Below are 25,000 nucleotides of genomic sequence, written 5' to 3'. Positions count from 1 at the left end.
CAAAGTCTTCTAAAAATATCCTACTTTTCCCGTGGAAAAGCATACCTGCATATGTAGACTCTAAAATGGTCGAAAATCCCATTATCTAACAAAGGGTGGTGAACTGCACGAGAGATAGGGGAAAGATTTTTTTAACAAAAAATATATACATAAAAGTGCCCCTTACAAAAGCTTATTTTTTCACTATACACATAATAGTGCCCCTTACAAAAGCTTATTTTTTCACTATATACATAACAGTGCCGCTCATTATAGTTCAATATTATTACTTTCTGTCGTTCATATTAAAAGAATAGGATTTTAATAAATATGTATACTGTATAATAATAATATTAGCGTTTTATTACATTTTCATCCATTACCTACCCCTGTGCCTATGTAAATATATGCCTAGGTAAGTAACATTTCATAAAATGTTTAATTTTAAGTATTTATTACATTTAGTTATGTTTAAAATACGTATTTTGTACTTTTTTGTCCATATCCGTAAAAACACCCTTTGATTCCCTAAGCACTGTTATTAAAAATGAGGCAGTCATAAAGGATTTAGCCAAAAACAATAATGAGGTCCTAAAGTAGATACGATTACCTTTCAAATGCAACAAAAATTTTTAAAATCCGTTCATAAATTGCCGAGATATGTGTGTTTGAAAATTGCCAATTTTCAAACTTTTTTTTTTCACAATTTTTTTTTTTTAATCAGCCCTTGAAGACCCTTAATATTGTGAACGCCTCAATTGTTACTGCACATAGGGCAAAAAGTCCAATGATTTTACATTATCAACTCCCTAAGGACTGGTTAAAAGGAGTTTGCTCTCAATAAATAACTCAGAGCTTATTCCTAAATCACATTGCCTTAAAAAATTTAATGATTGGATTAACTAAAAATGTTTAAACTCTTGAGTTTTCTCAAGGGGTTGGTTAGCATAACTTGATATTTACTGTAGAATGAAAATTGGACAATAAAATAAAACATGTTTGTGTTCGTGCTGACGTCCAACTGGTTGTCCATATCCCCCACTGTGAAATGCTGATAACAAGAAACCTAAATACCCTGTAATTTTACTTTCCAAATAATCAGGTACCTCATACTATTCACATTAAGGCTTACTGCACAAAATCCTGGGAATTCTAACAACAGCATCACTTTTTTTATTGGGGTGGGGAGAGAATTATGTATTACAAGGAGCCGTTTTATATTAGACACATTTCTTGTTTACGTCATCATTGCCTGGTGAGCAAAACATTCACAATAATTTTGTTAAATCATGCATCAGCTGCCAATTCTACTAGGCACTGTACAATTGACAGGTAACCTACTACTCCCACAAGTGAAACAAGGCATTGGACTAATCAATACTAATGGAGCATTTGATTACCAAACCCTACGTACATATGACTGAATAAAGATTGGGTTGCTGTAAATCAGAGGTCTGCATCTTCCACTTGAAAATGTTGTACCATCTGTAAATTTATTCATATCATTGGTATTGTTTTCTTGATAGATGGTTTAATCAGACAAAGGAGTTGGAATACTTAATCCACATATAGCTGCCCTGAAAGGTTTGTGTTTAGTAATTGAAATCTAAATTGTATCTGATGATTTGCAGTCATTTAAAACACAAATACTGTAAATGGATAAATTGGAAATAAACATTTTATTGTGATTTCCTTATATAATTTAAAAACTTGATATTAATTCAATAATTTACAGTATACAGTATTTGGATGGTGACCTGATGCCTGTCATCTGTTTTGCATCACAAACTGACACATTCCGATAAAGAAGTCAGTATTAGCCCGATTTCATTTTTCATATATAACAATAAAGAGTTCTGAAAATGATTTGAGTATGTTAATTTTATTTTTGAAGCTGTTTTCGTTACTGGTGTCTATAACATATTTGGATATAACCTTTATCAACTCCCCAATAACATTTCCTGACTGTCATTCTGTAATAGCTACTGGAAAATGTGAAAACTTAACAGTTGTGTCCTGGCAAATTTCTTGTAGTAATACTGAGTCACAGATTATTGAGAAAGAAAGTGAGGTGAGCCACAGAGTAGGTAAAGCAAGGATGGTAGCAGGATGTCTGCAAAAGCCTAAAAAGAGACTTAGTGTATCTTTGGATGCCAAAGGAAGGAATGCATGACTAGACAGTTAAGCCAACTCTCACTTATGGAAGTGAAATGGGGATGGTGAATGCAAATGAAAGTGACAAGACTCAAGCTGTCAAGACGAAATGTTTGTGTAATACACAGAGTAAAGGAAGAAATGACAAAGAGAGGAAGGTGGATATATGGAGAAAAAAAAAAAAAAGTATAAATAATTATTTCAAAATGGTTAGGTAGTATAGAAAGAATGGAGTACAGTAGGTTGCTGAAGAGTCTATACTTTATGTTATGAGAGAGGTGGACCTAGCAAGTGTAGAATAGACGTTTTGACAAAGATACAGAAACGATGGGCATTGCCATCTAGGAAATGCAAAACGACATGTAAAATAAGAGAGAAATGGCACTGTCTGTGTGGAGGGGATATGTGTTGCTGATGAACCTTTTACGTAAGTATGAGGCATATGCCAATGAACCTTTTGCCTAAGTATATGAGGCAGTTGCTGATGAGCCTTTAGTGTAAGTATGAGGCAAATGCTGATAAGCCTTTTGCCTAAGTATATCAGGCAGATGCTGCTGAGCCTTTCACCTAAATACATATATGAGGCAAATGCTGATGAGCCTTTTGCCTAAGTATTTATATAAGGCAGATGCTGATAAGCCTTTCACCTAAGCGTATGAGGCAGATGCTAATGAGCCTTTTGCTTAAGTATATGAGGCAGATGCTGATGAGCCTTAAGCCCAAGTATATGAAGCAGATGCTGATAAGCCTTTAGTGTAACTGTGAGGCAGATGCTGATAAGCCTTTAGTGTAAATATATGAGGCAGATGCTGATGAACTTTTTGTGTAAGTTTTGTGTAAGTTGTGGAAATTTCCAGCCTTAATGCAGGATGAATGTAGTTGCAACCACTGTTATTCTTCTCCTTATTCACCTATTCTTCGGGAAATGCTTATGTTGAAAATAAGCCACCAGAAACAAAATTCTCAATCCTAATCTGCTTCAAACTGTCACTATTTTCTGATAAAACAGTTGCTCAAAAACACACCACCTACCACTTGCTGAGAAGGCTGCATGGACAGAGTCTGTTGCTGAACAAGTACGGTGTCGCCAGTTCCCTGTATCTGAAAATAAGTCATGCGTTAGTAAAAGTTACTGTGCACTTAAATCTAAAATGTCATGCTGAGACATTTTCCTAAGTATGAATAGCAGCTGTAAAATAAAAAAAAAATGGAAAAAAAATAATAAAATAAATAAATAAATAATTTACACTCAACTGTTTACTAACCAAATGTTGAAATCCCATATCCTGCTTCTGAATTTGTTGATTTTGTTGTTGTTGTTGATGCTGCTGCAACTGTAACTGTTGATGTTGTTGTACTTGCTGCTGTTGAATGTACTGTTGATTAACCACCTGAATTGTGTTCTCTTGATATGAAGGGGAAGGTACCATCATACCAGGAGAAGGAGAGTTGTACTGAGAATCTGTGAACTGAGGTGTCATACCCCCTCCATTATCAGCTCCACCTTGATATGGAGGAGAGCCAACTGAGTTATCACCAGGGGACATCATTCCATACTGAGGAGAGGTTGACATTTGATGGACAGGTGATGGAACCTGATATAAAAAAAAAATTATTAATACACAACCCAAGTAAGCTCTTCTGACACCACAAAAACTTAAAGACTGGAAGAACATCTATATTTCCTCAATATGTCCTTTCTGATTATATGCTTTAGGGATCTGACCTTCTGTTGAGCATAAAAATCTGAAAAACTAGTAAAAGACCAAAAGTACAGCTTACACTTGAACATTCAAGATATCCAACAGCCAACAGTAATTTTATATGATCTCCAGTGTATGGTGGCCAAACCTATAAAAATGAAGATTTTTGGCTTGATGCCCAGTTAAATGCTTTCATATAACCAAAATCTAGACCAAGCTAATCTGTACTTTTATCATAGCATTTTACTCTGCAAAATGTTTCACCTAACCAAAGCCTGGTTAAAAAAATCATAATGACGTAGGAGACAAGTATCAAATTCTATTAACCCTTACTGGACGGACATGATCATAACAGGTTCTGAGTGAATGCTGGGCTAACTCATATGAGTATTAATATTACGTGCCACACGGTTTGGAAGAATTTAGCGGGAAAGATGTTCATCTCACTTCAATGGGCCATAAATGACTTATGGCAACTGTAGTAGCTCAGTACAGGACAGAGGTGGAGCAGTGTGACTTGAGACTTGATGGGGGAATGTATTGCCCCTCTCTATCCCAGGACGTCTTATTTATTTATTTATTATTTTGCTCATAAATATACCCAGGGACTGCTGTTGGTTTTAATTCTTATCTTTTATGATAGTATGTCAGCTATAATTGTAATTTTGCAAAGAAATATTAGAAAAATCATGTATACCTCACAAAAAGGTATTGCATCTCCCCATCTCAGTAAATCTCGAAAATATTTTACAATAAATATACTCAGAATTTATTACTGATTTTAGTTCTATCTGTTATGATACTGTGTAAGCTGTAATCATAATTTTACATAATAAAATAAAATAAATTAGAAAAAAAAAGCATGTATAACTTTGTAAAATTATCATATTTTTACAAGCATCTTGGAAAAGAGGCCCCATGGAAGGTACAGAAAAATTTTTAGAATTTTTTTTCTTACACCATGTGCATTTGCATATCTTCCTTTTTCCATTGATGTGTTTTTTCTTAAATTGGCTAACCCTAAAGTTTGCCCGGTCGGCGGGTGTGCTTTATATATATTTAGCCTGCCCTGTCAGGGTTAAACTGAGGTCTGGAATACTGAAGGGCTGCTGTATTTGAAAGTAAAAAAAACAAAAAAAAAATAATCTGCCATATATCAGGCCTTAAAATTTTAATGAACAACTCAAAAGACCCTAGGCTCTATGATCAAGACTCTACAATACTCCATCTTGAAAAGGTTTCAATTCTGCAGACAAGTCAACCAGTTTTATACATAAGAAAATACTGATTGCAATTTTTTCAATACCTGAAGCTGGGAATTCCCTAAGGTTATATATTCTGTATTAGGTGTTCCTGTAGATCCAGGGTGCATCGGAGAGTAAAGACCCTGGCTGCTGGAGTCTATTGAATTCACAGGAGATGGTACCTACAAAACAAGAAAGTATCTGCAAGTAAATCACTGCAAGTAATTTCTTACAAGTCACTTTTTTTTAAGAATTTATAAAAAGTATCCGTATGTGGCTTTAATAAACCAACATACAAGAAGAAAATAAAAACATTTTAATGGTTACATCAACTGCAAGTTTCAGAAAGTAAAATTTAAACTTTGTTCCAGAAGGTAAAGTTTAAACTATTAAATTATGCACACAGAAACTTGTTCATAAAAAAAACTATGTAATCACAAAATCAAATTAACAGACTGCAGATAAATGATTAGCTAAAATACGTTTCACTACAATGAATTACTGTATTTTTCAATTAATAATACATACCATATGTTGTGGAGACTGATTCTGCCCTTCTATGTTAAAATTTGCATTTCCCCCTAATTCTGTAATGGTAAAAATTCTTCTTAGAAATACAATGGTTTTCTATACAATATGACACAAAGTTTAACTTGATAAATTCTCAGTTTATATACAGACATACATGAATTTATATGCTAAATTAACAAGCTAAATTGATAAAACTTGCCTCCAGCAAGAAACTCGAGAATGTCAGGAGTTGGCATGCTGTCTTCTTGCCCCCGTCCATTACACTCTGGGAAAAAAATTCAGACCACCAATTATACTATGCAATTAATATTTTCAACAATTCAATAATGAACAAGAAAATATCAGATTCAACAAGGTTACATGGTGTTCACATTTGCACACATATCAGAATATGCTATCTTTCTTAAATATCAGTCATCCAAATATTAATTTAAAATATTTTCATTTTGCGACAAGGAACGTTTGTTACAGACTTGTAAATACCAGACTGGATGAACATATCCTTGAAAAAAATACCAGACTGGATGAAAACTATATGCATGAAACTCATCTTGTCAAGTTTAAAGATAGGGACACACACCTCTCATTTAAAACAAGATGAAAACTGGACTCCTAGCCTTGTTACATTTCAAAATCTTTTTAAAAATTGTAACAGTATATGCATTTACAAGGCTTTCACACCATTATCTGTTAGACATTACTAGTGAATGGCAAAACTAAATACTGTAACTAGCCAAACCTAATACAACTGATTCCAAAAATTTCAAAACTTGGCAATACCCAGTAAATTTTATAAAATCCAAATATTTCACAAGAAAACAAAAATCTTGCACACTGTACTTACTGTTGTTACTCAGATCTATAGCTTGAGAGTCATATGGATTAAAATTGAATCTCTTGGAGGGTGGATCATTGTAACTTCCCTTTCCTTCCTCAAGAGCAGTCTCTAAATGTATTCTTGATCGTTTAAGGCCTGCAAAGTTTGGAGGAATGAAATAATACTTCCTATGAATCTTAGCTTAACGTAAAAAGAGAAAAAATACACAATGGCTTTAATGTGTAATGTAATAACAAAAGAATTACAATTGTGAGACTTCTTACTATTATAACATGGAAAAAATAAAAGCCAGCTTCATCTAAGATACCAAAAAATTAAAGCACATACTGTCTGGCATGTAGGTGAAATCCAAAGGTTCACTTGTATCTCTGTCAGTGGGACGCTCAAGCTGAACTTTCACTCTAACAGCTGTGTTCAAGTTTGTAAATCTGTATCTTGGTGTCCTATAGCAAGGCAAAAAAAATAATAATTATAAAACACATGGCAACGCCTTAACAGTATTGCAAAAGAAATGAAAAGCTATGACATATTACTATTATTACAGATTGTTACAAACACAATTACCATGTAAAAATTTTTGTAGGGCCAGCCAAAGGTTTTGTTCTTAAATAAAAAGTGAAAACTGGAGTAGGGTAAGTTCAATTAGTTGGGCAGCTAAGTGACACTGACAACTGATATGAGAGAGAGATAGTACCTGAAGACTATGGCATACTGATGATGAACATCAGAATCTGAAAATTCTCCATATGCTGTCCAAACTTCCCGGTCATTATTGTCCAGCTCAAAGAATTTGACTTGCACATTGTCTATTGAAAAAGGGAAAATAAATTAATACAATATTTACCACATATTACAAAGAAAATTTAATTTTAAAAGTCTATGTCAAACATTTTGTAACATTCAAATGAACTACCTTATTCATAAACTCTGCTCAACATAATCTGTACGTAAATCAATTAATTGTACTTTGCAAACGAAAATAAACTTAAAAACTAAGTTATTCAATACTAACTTCTTCTAACTTTTTCAACCAGCAACCAAATTTCAGTTCCTCCAGTACATGGTGCTGAGCAGGCAGACATACGAACAATCTTCAGCTCCCCAGTTGTTGCATTCTCTATAAGGAAAAATACAATGTAAGTTAAATACACCCCTTTGTACTCAAGACACTAGCAATGTAGGGTATTTAATATTTGTTATATGCACTCCAAAGATAAATTAGACTTACTGAGATTGTAAACAATGTCTGAGTCCACTGGAAGTGTAATGGGTCTGTATCTTTCAATATTCTTATCATACTGGTATGCTTGGAATCTCAGAGTAACCTTGTTAAGGTCCATACTCTTTGCTTCTTCATCTGCTTCCTCATCAATCTGCAAGAAAAATTTTTCATTCAAATTAAATGTCAGCAACAGCTAAATAATATATAAAATAAAAGAGAAGTGAGATCTTTCTTACTGTGTCAACACCTGAGCCATGAAGAGCTATAAAAAAGTAGCCAAGAAATTATGCAATGAATGGTTCTAATGATTCAAATAATATTCAACATCAGAGAATATACTCTGGTAAGTATATATATACAACAACAACAGTGCAAGTATATATACTTTTCTAATCATTAAAAAAATATTTAACATAAAAACACCAACCACTTTTATAAGTATACAGCAATCAGCTCTTCCAAATATTTAAACTACTCCAGATACAAGACAACCTACTCTTTTAAGATCAGCTTGGGTAATGCTTCTACAAATTTCTTCCACGGAATGCTGAGGTTTTCTGAGTCGTAAGTGAGCCACTAGTTCTTCTCTTTTCCGCCTCATGATGATTTCTCGTGTGTCTCGCTTAGCTATGTGAATAATGCCCAAATTCTGAAACCTAAAGGAAATACATAAATCCTACTGTTAAAATTTCCAAATTATACAAAAATGAAGTTTTCATAATAAAACTAATATTGTAATACCTGAACACCTGAATTCACTCTTAATCCCACTAGCCCAAACAACTCTCAATTACCCATCCCGGAGCTGAATCCGTGTAGTTGAACCCACCAGGAAGAGAAGGCTGAACCGAGAAACCCTGAGCCGATTCCCCAATATTATCAAGGGGAAGACGAGTGAGAGTATCCAAACCCACATTGCTAAACCCTGGGGGAGGATGCACAAATGAAACCACTTGCGGCGGGACGATAAAAGATGAAGGAGGAGGAGGGAGAATAAAAGAAGTAGAAGCTACCCTCAGAGTTACCGCCGCGGAAAATGCAGGCGATCAAAGCAGTGGACCACTCGAAGAAGGTACCACAAGCCCTGCCAAAACCGTAGAGCGCAAACCCGAACTGGAAGCGACAGGCAAACCCTGTGAAATACCTGATACAGTGAACCCCCCGTATTCGCAGGGGATGCGTCCCGCACCCCCACACGCGAATAGGTCAAATTCGTGAATGCTTAAAACCCCTCTAAAAACACCTAGAACTGCCCCTTTTAAAGCTTAAACCAAGAAAAACCCTGTAAAACTGCTTATACCTGAGTATTTTAACAGTTTTATCACAAAAAGTGCATTTATTCATGAAAATTATATGAAAATACAGTAATTAGTGAATATTTCTCAGTGAAAAATATCACGAATGGGTGAATTTTCCGCGAAAAATGGCTAGATATGTTCCACAGAGAAACCCGTGAATGCGCGAGTCCGCAAACCATGAGAACGCGAATACGGGGGGTTTACTGTACTACCGGAACAGCCACTTGAAGCCGAAGCAAGGGGTTGCGCATACCCGAAGGGATGGAACATGAAACGCCTGTGGCCAAATTCTGCCAAAACTGCATTTTTCACCTGTCCAGAAGCTCCTCCTACCAGAGAAGACTGTACTGAGGAAGGAAAGGCGGGAGACAGAGGATTAGCAGATGCATAAAAAAAGTTACCTGAGAAGAGGAAAGCCAAAAGTCAAAGAAGGAGGGAAAACGGAAGATACGGAAGCCACAAGAAAGACCGGAGCAGAAGAAGAAGAGGCTGAAGAGAAGACTGAAAAGGAGCAGCAGAGAATGTGAGAGCAGGAAATGAAGCGACAGATAACCCAACTGTACTGAGGAAGGAAAAGCGGGAGACAGAGGAATAGCAGACACATAAAAAAGGTTACCTGAGAAGAGGAAAAGCCAAGAGTCGAAGGAGGGAAAACGGAAGATGCGGAAGCCATAGAAAAGGCCGGAGCAGAAGACGACGAGACCGAAGAGGAGACTGAAAAACGAGAAACACAGAATGTGGGAACAGGAGATGAAGCGACAGATAACCCAGAAGAAAACTTAGAACTAAAGGACAGAAGGTACACCAAATCCGGCCCCCCTTGATAATCCTGAAACATATCCGACATGAATTCTGGACACTGCTGTGTCACATACTTTCTAATGTTAGAGAAACCACTAAAATAAAAGTAACCTCTCACCATAGGTCTGTACCCGTTTGAAAGACCCAGCAAATCCGCCTTCTATTCCCCCACATCCAATTGCAGGTCCCACAAACTACTTTTAGAAGCTGAAAGGACACACCAGAATCCGCCTTACTAGATGGAGGAGTAGAAAAACACAGAGAAGGGGGGAAACTATAGTAGAAGATTCAGAAACAGTCGGAAGTGAATTAGGAGTTAAGAGCAGAAGGATTCTGCACCACCAGAACTGGAAGCATTGACTTGAGACTTTGAGCCAGACCGAGAGGAAGCGATGAACGCGAAACTTTTGCCGGGGCAAAAAAAAAAAAAAAAAAAAAAAACACACACACACACTCGAACACGAAACTGGAACCCATCCAGGAGAATGACTCTGTACCTCTACTACCTTTTCCTCACTACCTAACCCAGACCTATCTTCCATTATCACACCTAGATCCTGATCCTGACTAACATTATCAACATTAAATTTATCAATACTACAAGGGGGTGGGGATCCTACACTGACTGCTCAGCGCCAAGGAGGCTGGAGAACCTACCCACTCGGAGGCCTTGCAGTTCTCCATTACCCTCAGCACCCATTAGGGCTGGTTCTAGAACAAGCAGGGGAGCTGAAAAGGAAGAAGGATTAGACATCCTAACACTACTACTACTATCCTTATATGAGAAATGTTGAAAAGACTAGCTATTAAATTTTCCATACTACTTGCACTCCTATCCTCTATCTGTTTGACTACCTCTGAACTCGCTAAATCCATCAACTAATCTGTAGCAGACGCCTGAGATACTCGAGGCAATGAAGAATCTGACCGACGTTCCGCCCTCACTAGCCAAAGACTTACGATGACGAACGTAATCCTCCATCTCTTGTGCCTTCCAATCGGAACATTCATCGCAATGAGTCTGCATATCACACTTAACCTTCATACATACCTGATAGAATGTCTATTGTGTCTCAAGGTACTCATCCGTCTCTTGCAAGAAGCAGCAGCGATGAGTGCCAGCGCCCACCGTCGTAGGGGCAGTCGAGGTCGACATCAAAACCGATGGAGCAGTAGTAGAAGGTAAAAAAGTCCATGATGAACAATCAAGACCGGGAACCAGTGAGTCCAAATCCAAAAGACATTCCACGTCAATGATATCCAGAAAATCCAGGTGAAAAACCATTAAATACAATCCAGGTCTTCACCAGAAGTCCAAAATACAATAAGAAGTTGGGCAATAGGATTAAAACCTCGCACTGCAGAAGGAAACAACCTTCCAGAGGCGTGAACAAAAAACAATTGACGAAAATGGGGTGTGTCGGCGCACACCTGTGTCAGCGTTGCCAACCGTTCGTTATGGTAGCTCAAGTGAGAAGATTTTACCTGCAGCGTTGGTAACACTGGCTGTTAAAATCCCCACTAGTGGGATTGGTAATTGAGAGTTGTTTGGGCTAGTAGGATTGGTAACTGAGAGTTGTTCGGGCTAGTGGGATTAAGGGCAAATTCAGATGTTCAAGGAGTGTATTGCAATATGTCATTTTTAAGTACAGTAAAGAACAGAATTTTCACCATGAATAGTTCTTGCATTTAAAATGCAAACCTTTTATGCCAAATGACATATTTGTCATTTCTATAACTCAAGAACAAAATAAAGAAACAACATTCATACAATCAGCGATAAGACTTACTGAGCTGTATAGTCACATTTTTCATCCACAACCACTTCGCATATTCCAGTTTCTTTGTCACAATTTTTTCCGGATAACTCATGGACATGCCGTTTGCGCTGATTCACATTCTCCTCCGCTGTGTACAACATGAGGCGTATGACTGCTGGTCCACTGTTCCATTTGGCCAGCTTTGGAGAAGAGAAGCAAACATGCACTAACAGTTACATAGCTTTACAAGTTCTATATGTGCATGAACTTTACCTTAGGAATTTGTTGGTTCCCTATAGCATCTGATTATACTACATGACATATTTTCATGCTAACTCTGGATCATAAAAACTAACACACCTTTACAGTTGGAAATGCAGCTTTATTTTTGTCTGAGCAATCAGCTTTCAGCTGCCCATGGGTTCCAACCATCTCACTCTTGTAGCGGAATCGAAACTTCGACTGTGGTTGTTTGAGTATTTGGATGTATGGCCCATCATAGTGAACCACTAGAACATAATAGAAAAACAATAATGAAGCAAAAATAAAATATCTCAGTGTATTTTCAATTGATTTATATAGCAGCAAAAAAAAAAAAAAAAAAAAAAAATCTCTGTCCTTATTAAAGCAGCAAACATCTCTGGTTAACTTTTACCTCGTCAAGATGGCTTAGTGCCTTCTTACCTTCATAGGGACGATTATATGCAGCAACAACAGTTGGCGGGGATGGAACACCATCAGAATATGGAGAAGCGCTCTCTCCACTGTATGGGGAACTCATCCCTCCTTTACTGAAAACATAAAATACAACATCAATGCACATGCCTGTCACAAAAGCTTCCATCACCTCAAACAAATTTAGGTTATCAAACTGCATTATTGTACACCTCAAAAAGAAATAATATTGCAACAGAAAAAATTTGTGCCTGTATTCAGATGTTATATTCAGCATCTACTGATCCATTGCGAGAATTTTATCAATTATCCCAATGAGAGTTCAATAATGAAATTGAAAACAAAACAGGAAACACTTCATTATCTTCTATGATGTATTGTGGAAGTAAACTTAGACCTTGCAAACTCAATAATAACATACTGTAGAACTAGAGAATTATTTTAAAAGTTATATCTCTTTAATCCAGTATCCAATGTTTTGAACAAATATAGTTATGTTTCCTACTACAGTAGTTATCTTTAATCATCATTTTGAAGTCCACACTCAAATAAAATATTGAATCAAATATCATTAACGGTCAAAAATGTGGCATCACTTTCTCATGAAGCTGCTTTTGGAAGCAAGCCAATTCTACCAATCACAAGGTATCTTAATATCTTTGCCCGATCTTTGGCATTCCTACACTAAATTAACACTTATGTCACAAGCTGTCATATTCAATGTTATCTTATACCTCAGTACCCATTTGGCAACCAGACATTTAAAAGATTAACAAAATACCCCCTTTCATTCAAAGATGGCTACATTTCAATCTCATTTGTGATCAGGTTACTAACATATCTATATCACAATATATATTACAGTAGTATATTTTCAGCAAAAATCACAGGTATTATTACTTCACCATAAAACTACACGCTGTACAGTATTAGGATGCATTCGGGTCGTTTCGGCCATGTCATTTCGGCCGTAAGCACGTTTACGTGCAAAATGGGCGCTGTGTTTAGTACCAGCCCTTTGGGGATGTACGTAAAACATGAAATAATAACGGTAAATACCATAAACATAACGTCTTACGGCCTAAAGTGACTTACGGCCGAAACGACCAGGACCGATTAGGATAACATTTAGATGCAGAAATACATTTTTCAACTCATTCAGTTATATGTCGACTGGTAGAAAATCAATATAATTGGTAAAAAATCAAAGTTCTAGTATTCAAGTTTCAAGGGAGAATCAAGTACAGTAGAACCCCAGACCTTGATGCTAATCTGTTCCAGAAGAAGTGTCGAGATTTTCCGTAAATAACTGAAAATAGATTAATCTGTTCTTGACCACCAGTTATTACTGTAACCTTGCCTTTTTATACATAACATTACACATAAATTACAGTTAAATAAGTTCAGAGTTAAATAACATACTGTATTAGATGCATCTTTTAAAACTTTTAAATGTATACTGCACAAAAAAAAACTGCCCTACATCCAATGTGGCTGTATTACCTATGGGAAACTGAGTGCAATAGGCTAGGCTAGGTACTGTGCTGTACTGGGTAGGTACAAAAACTGTTGATAATAATAAAACATTGAAACACAAGCCTAATTATTACAGTAAATTAATAAAATACTGAAAACAAGCCAGATTATGTCTGTTATCACAAACTTACAAAAAACTGCTTATGATACCTCAGCAGTTTGCCTTTCAGCAATTTGTCATGAGTGGATGTAAACGATAGCAGCGCCCCGGTGGCCTGTCACGGTAACACAAACGTTGTTTATATACAATAGTATTTATGGCAAATTTCATACGGAATCTACTGGAATACTGTATGAATATTACTCTCACAATACTGTACTGCATTTCATGGGAACCATGTTTTCATAAAAAACAGAACAAAAAGCCACAAAAACTAAGGAAATAGATCATAACATTCGAAGCACAGCTGAGTGGGGTTTAAACAACACCTGGGAACAATGCCAACTAGTGCCAACTGACTGCAACATGAAACACTTTGTTTACAAAAATCAAGTGGTTCATTGGGTCGGATTCCGATTTTCTGTTCGAGCTCTGATGCAAAATTTACTCGACATTTCACATTGAAATCTGATTATACAGAGTTCTGATTCCGTCAAGAACCGGGGTTCTACTGTATACAGTGAAAACCAATCCAAAAAAGCCTTCTCAATAACTCTACCTCTTCATATTAAGTGCAAGAAAATTTCTTGACAAGACAGCATTAAGAGGCTGTTGGACAACAACATCTGCAATGTGATTTCCCTCTGGAATATGTATGAAAGTTGACAATAAGCAATGAGCAAACAGTACCTCTCACGAGGTCACTGTTCCATTCATGAATTATGGTACATATTGTTTTGTCCTTCCTTTAACCCAATGAAAATGTTGAATTCCAACTCTCTTGGCCAGGTAATACATATTTTCTGAGGCATCCCACTATTAACCTGCAACATTACACACAGGACCACTTGAGCTTTCCTTGGTGCAAACTGATTTATCAAGAATGAAGCTGACTTACTCCTCATGTTTCACTATTTCATGAATCTTTTCCTTCAAGTGCATTTTACAACGACACAGCCTTTGATTTGATGATATAAAAATATTCCAAGACCTTTCAAGGTATTGCCGACTGGTCATTATCGGTGACGTTGATACACCTCCGACTGGTCATTATCGGTGACGTTGATAAACCTAAGTATGAAAGTTCAAAACATTCCAGGAATATGAAGGTTTGATAGTAGATAATACCCCCATTAGGCCCACCCAAGAATGTCATTCCTCTTCTGCCCTTGAAAAAGATGTATGTGGAAACGGACCTGATGGTCTGTTGTACTATGTTTGTTAGCCTGGTGAGTAACCCTTTGTAAGCTTTCATTTTCCCAAAGTTATTTTGAATTTCTGGATGACAATCAAATACTTTTTCAACTGCCTCAAGTGTGTGCTCAACACTCAATTTTTGGGTTCTCCACACTAAACCACCTTCCCACTATGACCTTAATGACACATACCCATAAGTGGCCTGGGTAGTGAAAAAAAAAAATTTTGCTTGTCAATGATGGCCATAACACTTAATTCATAATATGCACCTTGTGCTGACAACAAAGAATACATGGTTTACATCTACTGACTCAATAAGAAACTTACTTTTGCCTAAAGGGCTGCCTGTCTCTTTCTTGTTCATTAGCTTACAAAGTAAAAAAAAAAAACCTGAATGAGCTACACAAAATTTGCTATACTGTATATTGCTGGAATACTAGTTTTGTAAACTCTTCATAATAGGCTACCTTATTAAAGCACATTAGGCCTACTAGACTACATATTGGCTAATCACCTCAGCATATTTTATGGTCATCAAAAATCAGGGCCACCAGCAGACTACCTCTAAATTAACTTACATATTAAACGTTAACCTAACGAAGGTAAAGTTATTTAATGATCTAACTTCATTAATGATCAAAAGTGTGTTCCAGGCAAACTAAAAAATTAAACTTCAATATCATAAATGGCTACGCCCACTTGTAGGACATAGGCCTAACATGAGGCGCGTACTGATATTCATGATAATTGTTGCTTCGAAGTCATTTCTGCCTTTACAAGCTCGTGGAAAATGAAGTACACACACATTTACGATGCCACATTCGCCCACCCATCAAAATTTGGCGGGTTCAAAGCATACAATGCCAAAATTGGGTTGTTAAAGCTATTCCATAAATTCCACTGCTTACCGTGATCGGCCACAGTTGTGTCACCTAAGGCATTCTTACCACAGTAACGCCTCAATGTTTAACGTGAATTTAACACTCAACTTGCCTACGATAATCAGACATGTAGGAAAAAAATTCAGTGAGGCTTAGGTCTACCTGACGGGTTTGGCAGGTCTGCGTGAACCTACGCGAATTAATGCAACATCCACGACAACCAGCTGCCGTATTTCCTGTCCTTATTAAAATATAATGTTCCTGATGACTATCCTACCTCAAGGGCAAGCGAAAATACCTTAAACACTGCGACATTACATGGATTGACCGTCGGATGGGCAAACGCTATATGGCCTTGAAATCACAAAGTAATTTGAACACCTTCTCCATCAGTACAATCACAAATTTTCTATCAACGACAAGCTTTTTGTGTTTAATGGAGGTTTCTTACCAAGAGACACAGTGTCTGGTCTAATGACAATCACAACAAGACAAGAAAATAAACCGAGAAACAGATGTCGCCTACTTGAAGCTCTCGGGCAGTGGGAAATCCCGTCTTACGTTCCAATAATGTTTGTCGAGTTAACCCTCATTTTTACTTCTTAAGAAACGACGAATTCGTATTGAAACCAACATAATTATTTACACCACCTACGGAATATATTAAGAGTTTAAATCACTCAGTTATCTTTATCTATATCTGAATTTTAAATTCCAATGTTCGAGACAAAAGTTTTCAGCGCTTACATTCATTTTACGAAACCACCTGTTGCAGCAAGGCCCGCTCGTCAAAAGTATGTTCTGCAAGAGCACACACTGCAATAGAAGCTTATCACTCCGTATCTAGTCTCTGTACCACAGATAACGAAAGTTTGCACATACACACACTATATATATATATATATATATATATATATATATATATATATATATATATATATATATATTATTAGAGGTAATACACACTTAAAATATTGTAATTTACAAATTTGATAACAGGGATCACGAATTATGGAAGATAAACGTACTTACAATTAGCGCAGTTTACTTATTCCTATTAGAATATGACCAAAATAGTCAAGGGAAAACAAATGGCACTGGGACATAAGATTGATTTACATTCCTGATGATTAGACACTAACCGAACAAAAACTCGGCACACTGAAAAACATGTGTCCTTACTGTACTCCAGAATGGGATCAAGGAAAACACGAGACATTATGCACTCGTTATCCTCGTCGTAAACAACATAATGCCACAACAATCCCATATTTTTAACACAAAACGTTTGCTTCACATTTTTACACTTACATAGGAAGGCACTCCGAGTAACTCAGTTCTCCACTGGTAAAATACATCACAATGCTAAGGGTGACACCGAACTTCTGAGCACTCTGAAAGGGTTCCGGTAATCTTTATAGCTACGCTGGAGATATTCCCGCAGTCTGGTAATTCCCCTCCCGCACGGTGAACTAGGGACGAGGCCCTGCGCCATCTGACTCCTCAAGGCGTGCTCTTCCTCCCTCAAACGATATTCACTTCCCGAACGACAGCGATGTTTCGATCTGACGGACACCATGTTTCCTACTCTATTAATCCTGATTTTCTACGCATGCAGTATAGAGGTTTAGCCTTGACGAATATGAGTCTGATCTTTATGGTGCCCGAAAGCTAATCATGTATAACTTTTGGCAATTCATTTGAATCTAACAAAGCGGGCAAAGTTCACAAGAGGCTTTTAAAACGTTAAGAAAATATGAAATATTGAGGGAACTAATAATAACCTAACTGTTTTCCCATGCCAGTTTACAGTGGTTCACGCGTCGATTTTATTTTAGCATTGTTTGGAAATAAAATTACCAACGTTCTAGCACATTAAAATACTAAACATCTTTACAAAGCTAGTGAAGCCTACTAGTTACTTCTCACTTACATTACTAAAGCATTATATCAGAACTTTCGACTGCTGATACTGGAAAACCAGCAACAATATAGGGTAATTGTTAAACAGCTAATACCAATAGTAATGGTAGGACTTCAATCAGGAACATGCATTACCCATTAATCAGGAAAATGCATTAACGAACTAAATACAAGAGTAAACAATGAAGAAGTTATTGTAATTATTTTTTACAAAATTATAAGATCGCATGTCACTAATTTGCAGTACGTTGAGCAGACATTTTTCGGTCCCACTCCACCGAGGGTGCCCTGGGACCAGCGAATTCGTTAGTAATTTGGGCAATTGTGAAGTCAAATTCGCTACATTATAACACTCAGAAAACATTCAAGTCTTGAGTTTCTCCTCGAAAGACTCGGTATTTTCAGTCCTTTTGATATCAAGTGGGAGATTATTGTACAATTCTGGGGCTGCAAACAATATTCGAAACAATTCTTGGCTCAGATGACCTGATACCATCTGTAGCAATTCTTGGTTGACTCCATTCGTTAGCTTTGTTTTTCACGGCAAAATAAAGAAAAATATTTTGGGCATCCAGTCTTGATAGCCCGATGAGTCATAACACATTTTAAGCATTATTCTACTTTCCATAGGCAATCATATCCCAAGTTTCGAAACCCTTTATTAACCATGCCGCTAGATTATGATATAGAATTGCAGCAGCTCATTCTTAACGACAATAAATCAAAGATTTTTTTTTTTTAAAAGAGCACTCATCAAGAGATTTCTAACAAAGCAATATTTTTAAGTTGATGTCCAAGAACCCTTACAAAATTATTGTTTTGAACATACAGGAAAATTACAGTACGGCAGCACACACCAAGTCGCGGATTTTATCAGTTCATAACTAACTTACAACAGTAGCCTATTTACATTCACCCAACTGTCAGCGAGGCTTTTAACGTTATTTTCCTTCTCCACAACATAAATTCAGCTTCATTTTCATTTAGTTTTAGTTGCTTTAATTTCATTTATTTCTCGATGTCGTTTATGGAGAAATAAAATTGGTGCCAACCGTAAGCAGCTTGAACTTTGTCCCTGGAGTGGCCTACAGTACATATGACAATCTAGTCATATATATATAAGAAACAAGATTGGACCTAACACACTTCCTTGGAGGCATTCCTCCAATTCTTAATGTTTTGATAAGATGAATATGAATTTTCAATCTGTACACACTAGTTTTTGTCATACAAGTAGTCTTCCAAATACTCAAAGGCTTCATCAGTGATCCCAATTGAGCGTAAATCATTTATTAGTACTGTAGTTCACGCACAACCTATCAAAAACCGGGAATATCACATTTTCCCTCATCCAAAATTTTCAACGGAACGCACAAAAGAGCATACAGTCTCTTTAAAATACTAATGTCTGTAAGCTGAATGGCCTTCAGATAAAGCATTTGCCTTATTCAGACGAGTAATTAATTATTCAAGTGTAACATATTCCACGATTTTGGGCATGAGTGTTATATGTCAAACATGTCTGTATGAAGTTTTAGGCGTTAAACGGTAAAACACAGGGAAATAATGTCTTTTGTAAGTTGAGTTTAGGGATGCGTAAGGACAACGACACTGCGAATATCTTGATAATAAATTTCTCTTAAATTGAAAGCTTAATTCGAAAACTAGCAATCTTAATTTAGTGGTAACAGCGGTCTCCCTACAACCCAATAGCCCAAGGCTCCAGATGTACAGTTATGGTGCTCTGGCCGGAATGAATTTTAGTTTATTAATTTAACAAAGTCTTCTTTTCGCTCCTCTTGTTTTTTTTGTATTTACTCTTAATTCAGGTTGAGTCCTCTTGTAGGCCTATGGTTTTTCAGAGGAGTACAATCGGACCCCGAGCCAATGCGTATTGTTAGCAGTAGTACCACTGAACACAAGGGCTATGAGTCATGGAACTCTGTCGTCAGTCTTCCTTTTGTATTTCTCTTTGTCTGGAACAATTTATATTTTCTCAGCAGCTTAACTGAATTAATATATAAAAGAAAACAACAATATTCTACCAATTAGTGAAGAAAACATACAGAAGCAATGGCCTTACTTTGTGGTTGCGCTTCAGGCGTTTTAAATCGATTCACCTTGTATTTAATAAATTCACACTTAAAATAGGCAACATAATAGTTTTCCACATACAGCCTAACACTGAGGGCCATTGTTTTCACCGTAGCAAATGTACGGAAAAGACTTCGCTTCTCATTACCTTGGTTTTTGAGGGCACCAAACCTTTCGGTTGGGAAATCCCCGTTTTACACTACGTACCCAACATCATCCATCCCAACTCCCGCACCGTCTCTCCCCCCAACCACCAGTCGCGCTAAGCGGGTCTACCCAACCATCGCTAACATCCCTCCGTCCCGCTTGCAAGAGACAATGATCTTGACTATAACAGCTACTACTCTCACTTTCCAATGTGTCCGAATTTGCAGGACCTTTGAACATATTTTGTTTTTTAATGATGTTATCTACGGCGTCAATGACCTTTGGTACTGTACCTTCAGTCATAAATACTATGTGCCCAAAATCGGCATGGTTTTCATAAGACTAATATGTTCAAGATTTGTAAATTTCAGCTTAGCATTACTGAGGAGAGAGAGAGAGAGAGAGAGAGAGAGAGAGAGAGAGAGAGAGAGAGAGAGAGAGAGAGAGAGAGAGAGACTCGTTTTAAAGGTAACTTTAGTAGGCCATGGCGATGCCAAGATTCCTATACTTTCACCACAACAGAATTTGACAGGGACTAATGTTTGCATAACACGAGAAAGGAGAGTCTGGTCTAGTACATTCGTCAGCATATTCATATAAAATATCTTAAAAACAAAGAACTGACTCTATAAACTTCAATTTCTTTTCAAATAACAAATAGAGTTCTTTAGTTCGTATACATCGCTAACACGATGATAAAGCCTAAATCAGACGATAAATGTCATTATCATTTATTGTATACCCATGGTGATGAAACTGGAGGTCATAAAACAGAGGGTCGAGACGATCACTCCCAGCCCTAGGGACGTTACGTACCGTCTCAGCGCTCGGACTTCTTGAGTAGTTTTTTTAAGTATACAGCACAACGAAAGCTGAAGAACAGTGTATAGTTATACTAACTGATCTAAAAAAATAAAAACTGCACATTAGCTTTACTATATCACTGTTACTACGAAATTCAATGATGGAGTTTACTTCAAAATGACAGTTGATAACAGATGAGCACTGACGTTGAAAAACTCATAAAGGGAAAGGTACGGCAGAACACCAAGGCAATTAATTTATCGTTTATTTCCGTTAATAAGTAATACAAATCTGCATACTAAGATAAATAGCTGAAGTGACAGCGTTGCCAAAACAAAACAAATTTTGTTTTAATGGAAAAAGTTACAAATCACTGCACTATATAAAAGATATTGGAAAAGACAAAATGAATTGGAAAACTTGGTTGCCTTTGATAAGTACTATCATCCAGTCATCGAGTACCGTTAAACGAAGAATAGAATTTCAATACTAAACGTACTGACGTCACGATGACGTAAGATTAAGCTGACGAAAACGGCGGGAAGTCTCCCCGAATCCGCCCGATACACGGCTTCCTTGACGGAAGTGGTGTTTGAGTGACGCTCGTAACGTTGTGTGTGTGTGAGGCAGAGATTATGTTAACAAAATATCAGGCGTAATTTTGCATCCTCGGGTGTATTTAGTATTCATACTGTTCCGCTTTATTGCTTAAAATAGATGTTGCGCTGATCTTGCCCGCCAGTAAAAACGCACTGTGAATATAGGATGTACTGTTGCATGCTGTATTACTTGGTTATGTCATGACGAGATTCCCAGAACACTGAAAGTGATCTAAAGTGATGTCCAGAAAGAATGTACTTTATTCTCAATATAGAATATAACATTTGTACATTCCATTTCTTCGTGCGTAAGCAAAAGTGATACAAACGACTGAAAGAACTGTCATGGCAACATCAGGGGTATATGAATAACACTGGAAGCCAAACAGATAAATGGTACTCAGAAGTTGGAGCAATCAGTGCTACAGCGGATGGGAAGCGGATGATTCATTCAAACTTTAACAGCCAGTTCGTGGATGAACCCGTGGAGAAAACTTCCACAACGCTAGAAGCTCCTAGCACCTGCACGGAAGGCTCATTAGTAGTACATCAGACCATCCCAAATACATGATGCAATTCACCTCTACTTGCATGCACTCTAGCACTTCCTCTCGCAATATATCTATCCAGCATTTTCCAGGTCTTCCTGTCATTCTGCCTCCTAAAGATTCCGAATTATGCACTCTGTTGACAAACATATCGTCCTCCTTCCTGCCAACATGGCCAACCCATCCCAAATAACTTTGATCCAGCCTTCCATCCGCTTTAACCTTTGAAACAATTCTTTAGATCTCCAAATGTCTCACCCTTTCAATTCTGTTTACGTCACATGTACTGCGCAAACAGTTGTCAGCAGCTTCGAATTTTTTTTCTTTTCGTTCGCATTCACCATCTACACTGAGCAAACCTTTCATACATTCCCACCTTGCCTTCAACAGGTACTTCAAGTCCCTTGCCAGATTTTAGCACACCTGCCGCCTTTCCAGTTTCACCTGTTCAGCAAGCGACTCTTCTCGCACCCTACTATCATCGTTGTATTTACTCCTTAATAAATATGTATGTATGTATATGTGTGTGCGTATGACCTCATTCAAACTGGATGGTATCATTAGATACCATCCAGTTTGAATGAGGTCCTCTTAGTAATTCTACTAATGCACAGAACAATTGTGTATGTGATAAAATGTGATAAATTATATATATATATATATATATATATATATATATATAGTGAAACCAAAACAACAGGTGACGATGATAACATCATCACAATTTATCATCGGACTGAATATAGCGAAAGATTTGAAGAGAAGAAGGCGATTACCAGCATAATCAACAGAGGGATAACGCCCAAAGCCCCCTTAGAGCGGGGTCAAGTTAGCATCTACTGCAAACCGAATTTGACTGCTTCCCTCGTAATGAGGAACGCCAACTAGAACCAAAACAAAGAAGATAGTGCCAACGTCGTTTACCGTTTTACTTGCCCTGAGATGTGCCAGTCCTCCGAAAACACGTACGTTGGACACACTTCTACAACATTAAAAAGACGTCTACAGGCACATCGCAATAACGGAGCCATCCACCAACACTACGTCGATCATCACAATCGAAAACCAACGACTCAAGAACTAGTGGAGAATACCAACATCATCTGTACGGAGCAAAATCTCCACCGACTAATCACAGCAGAATCGGTCTGCATTTTATTACAAAGACAGACCGTGAACCGCCAACTGGAAGCAGATAGATCGCTCCCATCTTGTAGGCGGCTAATATCATCCAACACCGGAGGAGCAAATAACTCATATAGTGACAACATTTCTTGAATCACGTCTCTCTCTCTCTCTCTCCCTCACTTTCTCTTTCTCTCAATCGCCGCCCCCTCACCTCTCAGTCCCTTACCCTTCATCCTTTCCACGTAATCCGTATCCTCGCACCCCTATTTTCGTTTGTTGCCAAACAACCAGCACACGTGGTTTTTGTTTCCACTACCGTTCACCTGAAAAAGTCTTGGTTATTGTAAATCTCTTTGTAATGTACTAGTTTTGTACAACTTATATTTCAGTCAAAATCATCTTTGTCATTTACTTTTATTGTACTGTATTTAAATGTATTTATTATTAATGTTTTTGGACGCTATAATTCTGTCAGCACCATGTAATAAAACAAGAGTACGCAAAGAAAATGTACTTACGGGCTACTCTATGAGCAAGAGCCCGTGCTGGCATAAGGCCAGCTCAATCAAAAACAACAAGGAAATGTAGTACACTCTGAAGAGGTCACGACAAGTGACAGAACAGCAGTGGTGTTGTGTTCCTAGTCAATGGAGCAGAGTTAATCTTCGTTTCTTTATCCATCAAGCATATATATATATATATATATATATATATATATATATATATATATATATATATATATATATATATATATATATATATATATATATGGAACAACATAACAGCGATTGTTGTCTTTGACTCCAAGTTTTATTGCATTGGTATGCAATGAAAATTGTCTTAAGACAAAGACTGCGCCCAAAAGGTGTTTATGCACGTATGTATATATATATATATATATATATATATATATATATATATATATATATATATATATATATATATATATATATATATATTTATATGTGGATAAAACTTCACGTTAACTGTTATGAAAGTGACATCAAAATTTTCAAACGGATTTTCACAAAGCATGTTAAGTGAAGCCGGAATAGATGCGAGTTAATGAGATCCACGAGAGAGAGAGAGAGAGAGAGAGAGAGAGAGAGAGAGAGAGAGAGAGAGAGAGAGAGAGAGAGAGAGAGAGAGATTTTTTGTGCATATCAACATTTTCGGTAACATCAATACGTTCTTTGCTGCGAGATGTGAATACCAAAGTAAGTTTACATCCTTTATTGGAGAATGTTGAATCATTGCACACTGACACGGATGCCACATGTTGCACATAACTTTACATTAGTTCTCCTGAATTAATCAAATTTTTCAGTTGAACCAAGTATAGTGAACTTAATTAGCTGGTATCAACCTTGCCATAGTTCTCTGATAAAACCCATCTTTGAGAACATTTATTACTATCATTGTTGTCATTAGTAATAGTGATATATATTCAGTCCAAAATGTCGTGAAACATGGAGTAGATTTCCGGCGTTGCCGCTTTGCGCCAATTTCATTCATTAAATCTCATTTAAGGTGGGAAAATAGAGTAGATCTGGCATGCACTTTGCCACATCTCTGTCTCAAGTCAGGAATGTTAAGTAGCGTATTAGTATTGTTCTGATACCTAAGCATGACGGTTTAAGACGGAAGACTCCCACCGTGTGCGGGCAGCCTAAGCAAAATAGCAGCACTATTCTTCCTTTTAGATTTTCTGACACATGTGACATTAGCGGCCACAGATGCCAAACGGTAGATGTCACTCCCGCGAACCAATCGCGCTCGTACGCCCTCCCCCACACAAACAAAAATTAAACATGATCGGATGACCTAAGCATGTGCTG

At 37.1% G+C, this 25,000-nt stretch overlaps 1 protein-coding gene across 30 annotated transcripts in view; it reads right to left on the bottom strand.

Moving 5' to 3' along the window:
- The window catches only part of LOC136833203 (nuclear factor NF-kappa-B p105 subunit-like), a 130,608-nt gene that overhangs the window by 15,773 nt on the left and 89,835 nt on the right, over positions 1–25,000 (bottom strand). For 11 of the 30 annotated variants that reach the window (XM_067095087.1, XM_067095071.1, XM_067095078.1 and 8 more), the window contains 14 exons: positions 12,215–12,321; positions 11,891–12,039; positions 11,561–11,730; positions 8,168–8,327; positions 7,678–7,822; positions 7,462–7,566; positions 7,144–7,255; positions 6,777–6,892; positions 6,456–6,584; positions 5,811–5,876; positions 5,609–5,667; positions 5,143–5,262; positions 3,399–3,728; positions 3,166–3,234 (listed from right to left, as the gene is read on the bottom strand). In XM_067095087.1, coding sequence (XP_066951188.1) covers positions 3,166–3,234; positions 3,399–3,728; positions 5,143–5,262; positions 5,609–5,667; positions 5,811–5,876; positions 6,456–6,584; positions 6,777–6,892; positions 7,144–7,255; positions 7,462–7,566; positions 7,678–7,822; positions 8,168–8,327; positions 11,561–11,730; positions 11,891–12,039; positions 12,215–12,321 — 1,837 coding nt within the window. Of the gene's footprint in view, positions 1–3,165; positions 3,235–3,398; positions 3,729–5,142; positions 5,263–5,608; positions 5,668–5,810; positions 5,877–6,455; positions 6,585–6,776; positions 6,893–7,143; positions 7,256–7,461; positions 7,567–7,677; positions 7,823–8,167; positions 8,328–11,560; positions 11,731–11,890; positions 12,040–12,214; positions 12,322–15,946; positions 16,509–16,666; positions 16,751–17,230; positions 17,514–25,000 lie in introns of those variants that run through there. The other 19 variants (XM_067095179.1, XM_067095250.1, XM_067095227.1 and 16 more) reach the window with 14 other exon arrangements.

Source organism: Macrobrachium rosenbergii, chromosome 4, assembly GCF_040412425.1.
Source record: "Macrobrachium rosenbergii isolate ZJJX-2024 chromosome 4, ASM4041242v1, whole genome shotgun sequence".
NCBI classification, from domain to species: Eukaryota; Metazoa; Arthropoda; class Malacostraca; order Decapoda; family Palaemonidae; genus Macrobrachium; species Macrobrachium rosenbergii.
This window is presented reverse-complemented; position numbering and strand designations above follow the sequence as displayed.